At 38.1% G+C, this 13,269-nt stretch overlaps 1 protein-coding gene across 1 annotated transcript in view; it reads left to right on the top strand.

Annotated features, from left to right (window-relative positions):
• The window catches only part of LOC115042158 (epidermal growth factor receptor substrate 15-like 1), a 35,923-nt gene extending 22,940 nt beyond the window's left edge, over positions 1-12,983 (top strand). The window contains exons 21-24 of the mRNA XM_029500221.1: positions 509-602; positions 4,251-4,458; positions 5,883-5,901; positions 8,392-12,983. Coding sequence (XP_029356081.1) covers positions 509-602; positions 4,251-4,458; positions 5,883-5,901; positions 8,392-8,538 — 468 coding nt within the window. The 3' untranslated portion in view covers positions 8,539-12,983. The remainder of the gene's footprint in view (positions 1-508; positions 603-4,250; positions 4,459-5,882; positions 5,902-8,391) is intronic.
• The last annotated feature ends 286 nt before the right edge of the window (positions 12,984-13,269 follow it).

Genomic DNA, 13,269 nt, shown 5'->3' with positions numbered 1-13,269 from the left:
TTTTTCATGTATGGGGAAGTGATTAATTGAATTGTATGTAATCATTAAATTCTAGTTAAAATGAAAGTTCTCTGAACTTGCAGGTTATTATTAGTCACAGGTTTAAGCACCAAAGGAGTACAACCTTGTTTTCGCTCTGGTTATAATTGTTTGTCTTCCATTGTTGCTAATGTTAGTATGATTGGCATCTGGGGAGGTTTCACATGAAAGACACAAACACAGTACAATGGTTTCTGCAAAAAAACTCTTGTCTTCACTTATATTCTTTGGAGCTAATTAGCACAGTGTCATTATGAGACAAGGAAACATGTTCTACAAAAAGCCTCTCTGATGATAGTTACAGTTGACTATCTTGCATTACTAGCTTAATTTAGGGTGGTTTTCTTTGTTTTGTACAAAAGTTAAAACCTCTGAATAGGTGTTCATTTGAAGTTGTAGTTAGTATGACAGTTAAATTACTGCTGTGTGCTAAGAGCCACACATTGTTCTTCTTACTCTTTCTTGCCAGTCAGCCTTTGTGGAAGACCCATTCAACAGGAAGAATGACACGCCTGCTCTACCGCCGAAAAAAAGTGTTCCCCCGAGACCTAAACCGCCAAGTGGTGAGTGTAAAGAGCTCCTTTCACCTGTCTGTATAGCCTGAGAGCTTATCAGAACCTTACCCAGGTTTATTCATCAGAGGACAAAATAATAAGACTGTAGTTAATTTGTGATTGGCTATCAAAAATGTAAAAAAAAATATTAATATAAAAATTACCTATGTTAAATAATAACTTTAATTCAAAATTCGCTTTAATTCTAATGTTATATTAATAAATGTGAAACAACAATATGATATGAGGATAAAGTAGATAAATACAGATAATCTTATAAGTGTGGAGTAGAGTTTTTTGAGATGATCATTCACTTATTTGTTATTACACACAAGTTTTCACATCTGCACACCTTTCCATGTGTACAATGTGTGCTACATCTTAACTGATCACAGAACAGTAGAAGCTGTTACAAAAAAAAAGCCCTAAACTCTGCTTGGTATTTTAACCACTCAAAAATGACAAAGGATGGGTTTATCTTCAAGATACATTAGCCTATTTCTACCCCAAGAGGGCAGTAGATTGTAATTTCAATCACTTCCACTTTGGTATTGTTTCAATTGATAACTGCTTTTTTTCAAGCGTGCATATATAAGATAGGTATTTATAGCCATTATTTCTGGCAAATTTGTGCAAGAATGGTTCAATGGTAAGATTAAAATTTTTTTGTTCACAATGTTGTAATTGTCTTGCCAAGTTTGAAGACCGTTTTATCACTTTTCACACTTATATTTTTACTTTCAGGTCTCATAAATAGAGGATTACCAAAAAAAGTTTCATTGAAACAATTTCATCAATTGCAAATGACTGCTAAAACAACAGATTAGAAAAATGGAAGAGATGTTTTAATTGCAAATTCTATACTTTGATATTCAGTTGTTTTTTATTTTTCCTTCAATGTCAAAGGTACACTCTCAAACTCTATTCTGATCTGTCAACAGGAAAGAATGTCATTGTGGCTACAGAGAAGATAAAAACATTCTTTTGTTTGCCAACTTCTGCTGATGGGTTCTTTCTTAAAACTTTTGAAAGCATGTTTTGGATATTGTGGTTAAATATAGAGTTTTTGTGATGTTAATCCCCACTAGATAAAACACATGAAAGACAGCATTTCTTGTGCATCAAAAAAAGCTTAATGTGCCAGTTTAGACTAACAGAAGGAAAACAGATTTAGTAAAAGTGTTACTTTTTAGTCCACATGGAAAAGGTTTCCTTACACTAATTAAAAAAGACCTTTATGGAAAACAAAACAAACCAATTTACATTCAGCCTTAAAGAAGACTTTCGGTGTTTATAATATTGAGTGTGAACAAAAAACTATCTCAAATCCAGCTTCAAATGAAATCAGTAAAAGAATAGAAATTGCACACAGCTTGAGAAGCATCTTTTCTTGCCTCAGTGACCACAATAAAAAGTCCAAAAGTCCAGCCTGTGGTGCACATTAATGACAATTACTAGAAAATGATGTAAAATCTGGACCCCCGACTAGTTGTTTCATCCCAATGAGTTATTCCTCTTTTTGAGCCTCGTAATTTACAACCACCAAAAGCCATAACACTGTAGAAAATGAAAACCTCAGAAAGTCCCAAAGGTTCTTCATGATTAAGTGTCACAATTAGAGGGAATTTGTTGACAGGCTACGATAGATTTCTTCTCATCTTGTGAACTATGGTTACCCTGACTAAGAGGACTCTGTGTTTCAGCCAAAAATGCGTCCATGCTTTGCTGCCACACGTGTGCACTTGCTTGCTGACTCAGTGGTTGTAGTAGGTAACTGGAGAAAAGTGAGTTCCAGCTGTGATACCCATCTGTTCACTTGTTCCACAAGAGCAGCTGTTAGTCAGACTCCCCTCGGCTGTTCACGCCTCAGTGGCTGCCAGGTTTTGAACCTCACGTTCACCCTCTATTGCTATATCTACATTTTGTTGAAAGATCACTAACTGCCGCTCTGCTGTTTGTGTGGAGGCACATATGAAGTTGATGTTGTAAGAGCAATGATGTGTGGTTTGCTTGGCCTGTTGTTTGCAGACACACCCTAACTTGTTTCCTCTCTCTTCCCTTTATGTGTGTGAATGTTTGTGTATATGAGGGTGAGTGGTTCAGAAAAGGTCAGGTTGCAAGCTGTGTGCAGTGAGCAATGCCAACACTGTCACCAGTTTGGCAATTGTCTTCGTCTTTGTATATTTAATTTTGAGTCTTTGTTTTCATTTATAATTGTTCACGCATGCACAATCTGACACTTTCTCTTATCACCTAATGAGGGGTGAACAGGCCAAAAATGCATAGACAGTATAGAAAAAATAGTGTAATTATTGACACAGAGCAATAACTGCATTGTTTTCAGTAGATTCAATACTGCAAGCTGCATAGTCTCCCTTGGAAAGTGTTCTAATTAGATGCTGCTTATGTAGAGGATTATTTTAAAACAGGGTGGAGCTCCTGATTGTGGTTTCTCAAGTGTGAATGTGTGTGCAGCGCACTGAAAGAGGAAAAAACTGATTGCCAGACATGCAACTTTGCTCGGTATGAAATGAACTACTCACCCCAATCACCCAGGTTATCTGGATAATAAGACTAAATACGTATGTGTGTATTGTATGACAACCGTTTGACTGGTCTTGTGGTTTAACACCTACACAAGCAACATGTTGTGCTCTTAATGTTCTCACGGTCCTTTGCCAGGCCCAGTCTCAGCACCACACTAAAGGCAGTAACTGCCATTTCTAGGATTATTGTTGTGTTGTGTTAATAATTTTGCTCATCATTTGAGCCACGTGTGCTTGTAAAGTGTCAGTGAGTCTGTTACCACAATTTTTAAATGAAACTGCGTCTTATTTCTCAGTCAATGCATCCTCAGTAAAGGAGCATTACATTCAGTGAAAGAGGAATTAAAATGTATATGTATATTAAATGTAGATTAAAATGTATGGCATCCAGATGTCTTAGATCTATTATTTCAAGCAATGAAAACTTTGGTGTGTTTTAGTACTTGGTAACTTGGTGAACCAACAGCTGGAAATGTGGGCAGAAACCCAACCAAGTGCTCTACCAAGAAACCGTTGAATGGTTGCATATGTATCGCTTTTGGTTTGGTTCCCTTGGGTTGTTTTTAGATGTGGTAATTTTTTTTTCCCCTTCCTATATCACCCTTTATAATAAATTTGCTTTCTCTGGGGAATTAAGCATTCATTGCATGTAACTTACAGGGAGTCTCAGAATGAATTGTTGTGGGTACCTGAAACTTTGTGTGGCTTTCAGAAGCTGGATGGTATCTTTGAGGTGAAGCGGAGTTGAAGTAGGGCGTGGGCAGAACTGTTAAAACCAGTGAATTTAATGCTGGTGGAGTTTCAATACAGCGTAAAACGGATAACTTTTTGCAGTATCGACATATAATCTAATTTTACTAAGGTGAGAATTGCTCGCAGCAGTGGCGGTCATGAATCATGATATTTGTCTTTACTCTTCTTTTTGCATGAAGTTGTCTGCATGTCCTTTTTTGATCTTTCAAATTTTGCCTAGGGTTCAAGTTTCAGTTTTTCTCAAGTGAGAAAAGACAGACAGCACTATAAACAATTTTTTTTGTGAGAAAGTATCCAATATGGATAAGAACAGCGTCTTCTCGGTGAGGATGTTGACCTCTGTCTTCTGTGTTTGCAGGTAAGAGCACACCAGTGAGTTTGCCAGGAGCACCTGATCCTACCAAACCATGTGACCCCTTCCAGCCATTTGGCAGTGAGGCCGTCGATCCGTTTCAGAGTAAAAAGGGTTTGGGAGATCCATTCAGTGGCAAAGACCCTTTTGCCCCATCCTCATCAAGTAAAGCTCCAAAAGACTATCTCTTGCTCTGCAGACCTCAGTTCTCTAAGTTGAGATGGGTGATACTCTTAACAGTATCACCTATTGATACCGGTATTAATAGTTTACTTTTATCATCCCACACAATTCTGTGAAAAAAGAGAAGAGTTATCTGAAACAGAACAATATTGGATTACAGTATACTTTTGCTGTTATTCTGAATGCACACCACTTTTTGCCACGTCAATTTCATAATGATTAGGTTTTTCATCTAGCTGCGGTGGCTCATTTTGCGACCATAGCAACCACAGGAACTGCAGTGAAGGAAATGGTACGGTGGCTGATTTTTCAAGCACAAGGCAATACATACTAAATGGTGTTGGCTTTTTAAAAAACCTGCTGTATTAGTAATGGTGTCAAAAAGTTTTCTATTTTAACAATTTGAAGATACAATCTGTTGTGTTAAACTTGGGTGCTGATGGAGGGCGGAGAACAGCAGCTTGTAGCACACACAGCACCAGCCACTCACTTTCTTAAAGCACCTATAATATGCTCTAATTGCAACAACAATTCTAAAACCTCTCAGATGCTGTTTAAAACATAAATAATAAATAATAAAAACAGCTCTAATGAAGCCATTTTAAGAAAAAAATACTTTTTTTATTATTATTATTATTTATTTATTTTTTTTTTTTTTGTTGGCAGCAACATGTCTCTAAAAAGGCAAGATAATCTTTTATTCGTCCCTCAGTGGGGAAATTTGCCCTTTACAGAAGCATCAGACATATGAGAGGGAGAATAGAAGTGCACAAGAATATCTAGACAAGGTAAAACAAAGGAGTTGATAGAAAAAATACATAAATAAATATAGAAGACAAATTTTAACCAACAGATATGCACAAAGAATTGGCACTTGGACACCACGATTGAACTACGTAATGGCATCTTTTTAACTGAGCGAGGGGTTGTGTAGCGTGCAGACTACTGGGTGCATTGTTTGTTGAGTACAGTAGTTAGACCCCAACCCACCACCTCCAGTGAGTCAAATGTACTGCAGATAATGAGATATTCAAGGGTTTAGCAGTTTTACATGTTGCAAATATTATTTTAAAATTGTTTTACAATTGGTAGACACAGGATTGGTGACCCACTGCCCATCTTTACTCCTGAGATTCTGCCTCTCTAAGATGCTCCTTTTATACCCCCAAAAGCTGGCGACCTGTTGCCACTTTACCTGTTCATTGCAAAATCTTCCTCTTGCTGTTTCTTTTTAGTACTGCTTGCTTTCCCAGCCTTTTGTTGCCCCCCCCCGTCCCAACTTTTTAGAGATATTGCTGCCAATAAAATAAAAATGAACCAATATTTCTCATGAAATTATAAAATCGCTCAGTTTAAACATTTGACATATCATTCTGTTTTGAAACACAGATGTGTTTAAGAGATTTGCAAATCATTGCATTTTGTTTTTTCACACACCATCCCAATTAAATTCAGTTTTTTGAATTCCACTTCAGTGGTATTTGAGGTGCTTTAAAAGCAGCAAAACAGACTGAACAACACAAATAATGTTGATGTCTGAAGATTTTCACAGGTTCAGTAGACAGCTGATAATGATGTTATTCTCAGGTGGACAGTTTTTCTAAATCTAATCTAGAAAATGTCCCTGATACTATAACAAGGTATCAGGTACAGGCAAGTATGAGAATGTATGTACTGATTATGATATCACATGATGTATTTATGAACTCTATAAACTTGCAGTAGTTTGCACAGGAAGTTGCCTTGTGCAGCCACTGTTTCTCAAGGGTGACAAAGGTTAATTTACATCTGGTAAACAGCGTTATATTAGGTAAAAAGGTTTTATCCAAAATATCCCAGCAGAAAAAAGATAATATGTACAGTACGCAGAGCTGCAATTTTCAATTGGAGGCACTTGTGTAAGAAATGTTATTTCTATTTTCCTATTGACAGTGAAATTAGAAAAGAGAAGGGTTGAATGTTGGTGAATGTCACCATAATGATATGAACTAGGAAAACCAGACATTGGCCTCTTATCCTTGGATGCATGTAAAGTCTTGATGAGTTAATCCACATGATGTCTGGGGCCTGTGCAACAAAGCCGGATTAACAAACCCAGGAAATGTTCCAAATGATCTGGCTTCACTGAACTTAACATTCTCACTTGCGATTTTTTTGTGCTATGACTCTAGTTATCAACTCGGTGAGTCAACCCAGGTCTGTCCTGTCCGGTTGTCAGCATATTAAAGGGGTGGACTTATCAGCATCCGTGAATATGTGAAGAGTCTCCGGTAGAGCAGCTGATGAAGATATTATCTACAAGTTTGAAGAATTTAAGAATGTAATAAAAGCTGAAAGCAACACTGCTTTGCAGACTTTTACAGACTGCAGCTTCCAAACAACAGAAGGACTGCTGGGAAAACAATGTCGACCGTGTGACCTGCAGTGTTCGAAACCACAGAACACAAGTTCTCTCCCGAGCTAGTGTCTTAATGACAGACAGTAGTGGACTGTTGGTGCTTCTGAGTATGTCTGGACTCATATGGCTCTAAAAGATGACACACGGATCTCAGTCCAACTGATCGATGTATATCTCTCTTGTAGAAACTCCCATGAAGGATCAAACGAGTTTTGCTCGTGTCTGAAAGCTCTTGCTCTTTTAAGGATCCTCTGATAATTTGCTCTGAGCTCCACTGGTTTGTCCTCAGACGGTGAGAGACTTGATTGAACATAACCAACTGCAAAGCAGGTTAGCTGTCAGCGTAAGTTACCGTGGTGATATATCCTGTTAAACATGATCCACCTTCTTTGGACCAGAAACCTAGAATTTAATCTGAACTCACTTTGATCGTATCAAATCCCGCTTCATGGCACAGGCCCCGGATGTTGCGGCCCAGCCTTACTTCTTACTCTTGTCAATGTTAAAATGATTTAAGTTCATAGATTTCTGCCTTATAATGTTTCTGTTCTTTTTCACCTCTCTGACAGGACCAGACAAAGTCAAGGTATGGGACCAAACACACAATTGGGTTCACGTCAAATGACAATGTGGCAATACTGTGCAGTTTGAAGTGTTTGTATTGAATAACTTTGAGGATGCACCTGCACATATTTGTTTATATAGAGTTTCCCTATGTTTCACTCATGTCCAAGATGAAGATTGGCTAAATTACTCTTCATATCACATTATCAGGGTGAACATATCCTAAAGTCAACAAAGACATCACTATTTATCATTTTAAAAAGTCCAGTAATGAACAACATGAACTGTTTCAATGATTTTTAGTGACAAACACATTTTATACGTCTAAACAAATTTCACTTTGCCCACATCATTTTTTCTTTCACGCAGTGTGACTGCCAAATACCAAAGCATGTTGACTCTCAGAATTGGGAATGTGAAAGTTGCAGGAGTGTCAGCCAACTCCCCATTTAAACATTACTGCAAATGGCATGTTTTTCACATCACAGACACATTAAGTAGAATATGTAAAGATCAACGTGTGGTTGGCAAGTCCCACCGTAATCCCCTTTTTAAATAATTAGGCAGTTAACATCCCTATGGCAACCATTAACTGCAGCTAACCACAGACAACTAACTGATTAGCAAAACAAAATACAAACAGACACACACATACAAGTAAACTGGTATCGGCATAACATCCCAAGTGAAGTTTGCTCTGACTACAGAGTAAGGACTGAAGTTAGTGAGATGGAACTTTCTCACTGTCATATAAGCTCCTCCTACACATTCTTAGTGGCCACCAAACAGGTATTTAAATTCAACATTGTTTATAACCTTCATATATTTTCTTTCATCTTTTACATCTAATTTCAGGCCTTCATACACACATTTTATTTTATTTATTTACCTAACAAAGACCTATGTTGAAAAAATGCACTCCCGTTCCTGTAAATAGATGAAGCCTGTGAATTTCCCATGGTTTCCATCTCTCTCTCTCTCTCTCTCTCTCGCTCTCTGTAGTTTGGGAATGAAGCTCAGCAGTTGGAGTGGGCAAAGCGGGAGAGTGAGCGAGCGGAGCGTGAGCGGCTGAAAAGGCTTAGACAGCAAGAGCAGGAGGACCTGGAGCTGGCCATCGCCCTCAGCAAGGCGGAGATGTCCAATGCATGACCTGGAACGGCCGCCACATAAATGCACACACACCCACACACACACCCACAGACATACACTGAGCACATAGACAGGTTAACGTGCAGAAAAAACTTGACATCTACATGAGGGACACATTCTCATTAACATTCTCCCACACTTAATGTCTCAGTGAATGGAATAGGAAGGTGCAGATTAAGCTTCAGTGCCACTGACTCAACATTAAAAACAAGAAAACAAAACTGTTGGTGTTAAACTCATCACTGTAAAACCTCTGGTGACATGAAGAGAGCTGAAGGTTAAACAAGAGGAGGAAGAGGGGCTTTTTGGAGACAAACAGATGCACTGTGCACATGCACTATAGTTGCTGGTAATGTGATGGCCTGAGTTGAGAATTGCTCACAAATCGCCTCGACAGTTTGCATTTAATGTGCTGTTTTTCTTCTCCGGTGTTGGAGAATAGCTGCATCATTATCCAGGTCAACCAAACTGCTCTAAGAAGCAAAAGAGCGAATCCACACTTGTCACGCAGCAGTGCAGAAAAAGGACACACAATTCAAACTGTTGAGGTTCTTGAAAAGACTTCTTCCTGCTGTGTTGGTGTGATGTGGATAAATCATCCGTACTGATGTCATTTAGTCTCAATTAGTGTTGGATTGGTTTGCTTGCAGGAGATAAGTTTTTTCATTCAGTATTTGCCAATGGATAGGCAATGCAGAGAATCTCACCTCAGGAGGAATTTTGAGAAGCCCTGTCGGTGATCTGGACTCAGAGCAGAAGTAAAATGGTCGATATTAGTTCAGTTCATTTTCACTTCTACTGCCTCGTTAATAGTCCTTCTGCTTTGTGGTGAATGCTGTACTGAGAAATGAAATTGCAATTGATCCTCTCATCTCGCTCCTGGTGAGATAAAGTATATTTCCTCAAATGTAAATGTTTATTTTTAACTTGCACCACAGTAGATGGGGCCTTGCTGAGAATCTTTAGAGGTTTACTTTGGCCTCTGGTCCAGACACCCAGAGAGACACTTATTTAGCCAAGATTAATCAGAGATGTTGACGTTTCACTTTGATCAATATGGATTTCACTGTTTCCCTCTAATGTGAGCTGGCAAATGAAAATAGTTTCACGTCAACATATCCTTTGACAAACTGTACAGATATAATTTTTCTGTCCAAGAGTGTGAGATTGTTGCGTGGAGAGCTTTCTGTGCTGGCCTCCAGTGCCCTCTCTCCTGCTCCCCAGTGTACATAGATAAACTTTGCCTCTTCTCAGAAGCTGTACTCTGGTCCTGATGCTGTGAAGTCAAACACATCCAGCAATTGCAAGGTGAGATTTCCGGCGGGGGGGAGGCGACGGTTGCTTTTTACATTTGGCCTTGTTTTCTTTTAAGAGAGAGAATTTTAACTCAGTTTTAATTCATTGTGTGCTTATCATCATTCATATGATTACTTGGACATTTTTTTTTTATATCAATCTTCATGCAGTTGTTTTGTGCTGTAACACTGCAGTGCTGTACACAGCAGCTGTGTTTGGATGCTGCTTGAATCAGGTTTTATTTAGCTGGAAACTGGAAATATGTGAAAAAGTGCTCTATCTCATGTTTGATGTCTGATATTCAGCAGTGGTTTAACCACTCAACTTGTTTTTCTGTGGGATAAACTGAGCTAACTTTGAAGTTTGATTTAATTTGCAGAAGTTTGTGTTTGACTCAGAGCAACTGTTTCAAATGCCATGTTGATTTTTTTTTTTTTTTTTTCCTTTTCCTCCATCTCTGTTCTGTGTATGTCCTGCAGTCAGACGCTGCTGAGAGCACATCTGTTCATGTTTATTTTGAGTGGTGACAAGTCTTACGTTGTATCCAATGATCGATGGGACCATCATGCAGTGCTGGATGTCTTGTGATGGAATTTCATGTCAGGCATTCATTCAGGTTTATACAGGAAGAATTCGGGAAAATACTCCTCAACAAGGAGAAAATAATTACAGCAACATAATTTAATTTCGAGAAATCAAAAATGACGCAAGATTTATTTGTTCAGTAACAGGAATGTACAGTACGTTGCACTCAGGCTGGACAAGGAGCTGAATCAATAAACCCGACAGCTTGTTTAATCAGTGGGCATTCTGTAATAGTTTATATCTATTAGCGGCAGCAGTGGGTGCTCCGGCTGTGAGGATGAAATCCTGTCAGAATATGATTTAGTATCGTTAGCATTCTTCTTTTATAGTGCGCGCAGATGTGACTTGTTGAATTCTGCCTTTGATGTTTATAAATAGTTTTCTTGGGTTCATGTTTTACATCTAACTTTAAAAAATGTCTCCATTCCATCAAGTGCTGCCACACATAATATGATGGTCCTAGATCAGCACTAGGTCTCTGTAGAATACCAAGTTGAATTGCTGGTTTGAGCTAATGGACAAAAAAAAATAATGATAATAATTTTTAATCCTATAACTTGTGGTGGATGTTGAGATGCCGGTTAATGAAGTAACTGCCAAGACAGCGCGTGAAATCTGTCCTGTCCATGAGGTGGCAGCTGCCCCTGAAGACAGACTGTGCGTCAGCCGGTCACCACATTGAAAAAGGGAAATCGATATAAATGTGAATTCACCCGTATTGAACAGAAATACAGGATGTGATATTGGTGAGCAGTCAGTGATTCTGCCAGATAGGGGTAAACCACCTCTCTACCATTTCTGTCTTGTTTACATGTTTTTACTTTGCTGTAGCTGTTACAGTTGTGTTCCTGTAGTACCAGCGTCCTGGTACCTAGTACCTACCTTCTACCTCTATGCTGTATGTGGCTAATTTAAGAACTTCCACGTACGTCTGAGTCATTAAACACATACTGGCATTTTAAAATATTTGTCATTGCCCTGTTATGTTACTACACATGGAACTTTGGTCTTTCCAGTTTCCATTCCTCCTGTGTTTGTCTGGTTCTTTTTAAAGGCTCGGTTCTTTTCTAAAACAGTCGTAGTTTTTGGTGGTAAATCTAAGATTGTTATTACATTATGTGTTGCCAGGCAGCAGCTTTGTATGCTAACCATTTGTTTAAAATGGAATACCATTACTAACAAAGTCATTTTGAGGCAACCTCTTTTTCACAACATTGTCGCAGTGCAACAAAAACCAAGGCCAAAACTAAAACGACCACGCAAATTTAAATGTGGTCAGTGGTTTTTCACATCTTAGTTGCCTTTTTAAAAGCACACATCATGTTGAGAAGATGTGTGTGTGCATCACACAACATAATGGTACATTCTGCAAAAGCTCTGCTCCATATTCTGTAGACTTTAGCACCCCAGATGTGTTACTGTCACACAGCAAAAAGGGCAGCCTTTGTAGGAACTGTGACAGCCGTACAGCTATTTGCAGAACCTTGTAAAAGAATATTCATTTAGTTTCACTGGTGATCATTAACATGTCAAACTTTCCTGGCCCAGATGCTCTTGATACTTCAATTGAAGCTGGGCTCACTGATAATGATCATCAAGTATAGATACTTGAATCTCTGTAGCGATACAGAGTTATCTGAAATCCTTTTCCTTTTTATATAAAAATAAGACAGGGGAAGGATATATTCAAATTTAAGTACAAATGTTATTTTGTCTAAAACTTGTGAGATAAAGTCAGGAGGTTACAATATTATAAACCTGACCACGTATAGATACCCCGTCTGTCATCTGTTGGACATTTATTTCTTTAAGCTTCTTAGAGCCCTCACAGGTATCGACATACGTACAGTATGCATCATCTGATACCTCCATTGTGCAATAGGTAATGTTAATTTTTATTGTTTGTGTAAGCTGTTAAACCAGTCGGATGTTTTTGTTGTGTTGCATATGTTTTTAATATGGTATTTATGCACCTGCTGTGTCCGCCTCTGTAGACAAGGTTTTCCACTCGTTGCAGAATCTAAAAACCTTTCATTCCTAGACATTTGTCACATTTTGTTTTTTTTTTTTAAGAGCATTGTTACATTTTGAAAGAAACATTTTTTGAAATTGACAGCTGAAATGAAGATATTCGCAACTTCATATGTCCTTAGTTTTAATGTTCATCTCTCTCTCTCAAAATTTGAATTTTTCATTCATGTTGAAGCATTTTAAATTCAGTCCATTTAGCCTGAACTGATTTTGGGGGAGTCATTACTTTTTCTTCTCTGAGGCTTGTTAGATTTTTTTTCTGCCTTCCTCAACTATCCTTCCTCACATGAAGGTAAAATAATCTGATCTACCTTTACTGAGATGCATATAATGTGTATACAGTGTGTATAGTATCTTGTCTATTATATTTGTCCCAATAAAAAATCAAGAAATGAAGAAAAGGCAAACTTGAAGAGGAACCCTTTGAAAGATTGCTGATAGTTACACTAATAACAGAGAACAGATACTTGTTTCGTTTGAACACTGATCCTCTCAACATAGTCTTTGCTGTTTACTACAATAAAGATTTTCGTTCAGTCACACTGGCCTGCTGCTTCATTTGTCAAACGTGATGGTTGAAGACCAAACAAAAACCATCATAGCGTAGTTTCGTTTGTTAAGTTACTCTGTAGAAATTCTCTGCCTCTCTTCTGACTGGGTGGGCATTTTCTAAACTATCTAATCAAGATGAAGCACAGCACCCAGTAGGCATCCTTATCACATGTTTATTTCTTTAGTTTGCGTTTAAGCATCACAAAAAAGCAGAGGGGGGAAAAAACTTGACTTTGTTATAATTCCTGGCATAAGCTTGGATTTCAA

This window comes from Echeneis naucrates, chromosome 4, assembly GCF_900963305.1.
Source record: "Echeneis naucrates chromosome 4, fEcheNa1.1, whole genome shotgun sequence".
Classification (NCBI taxonomy): domain Eukaryota; kingdom Metazoa; phylum Chordata; class Actinopteri; order Carangiformes; family Echeneidae; genus Echeneis; species Echeneis naucrates.
The sequence above is the reverse complement of the archived record's forward strand: the minus strand, read 5'-3'. Positions and strand labels throughout refer to the sequence as shown.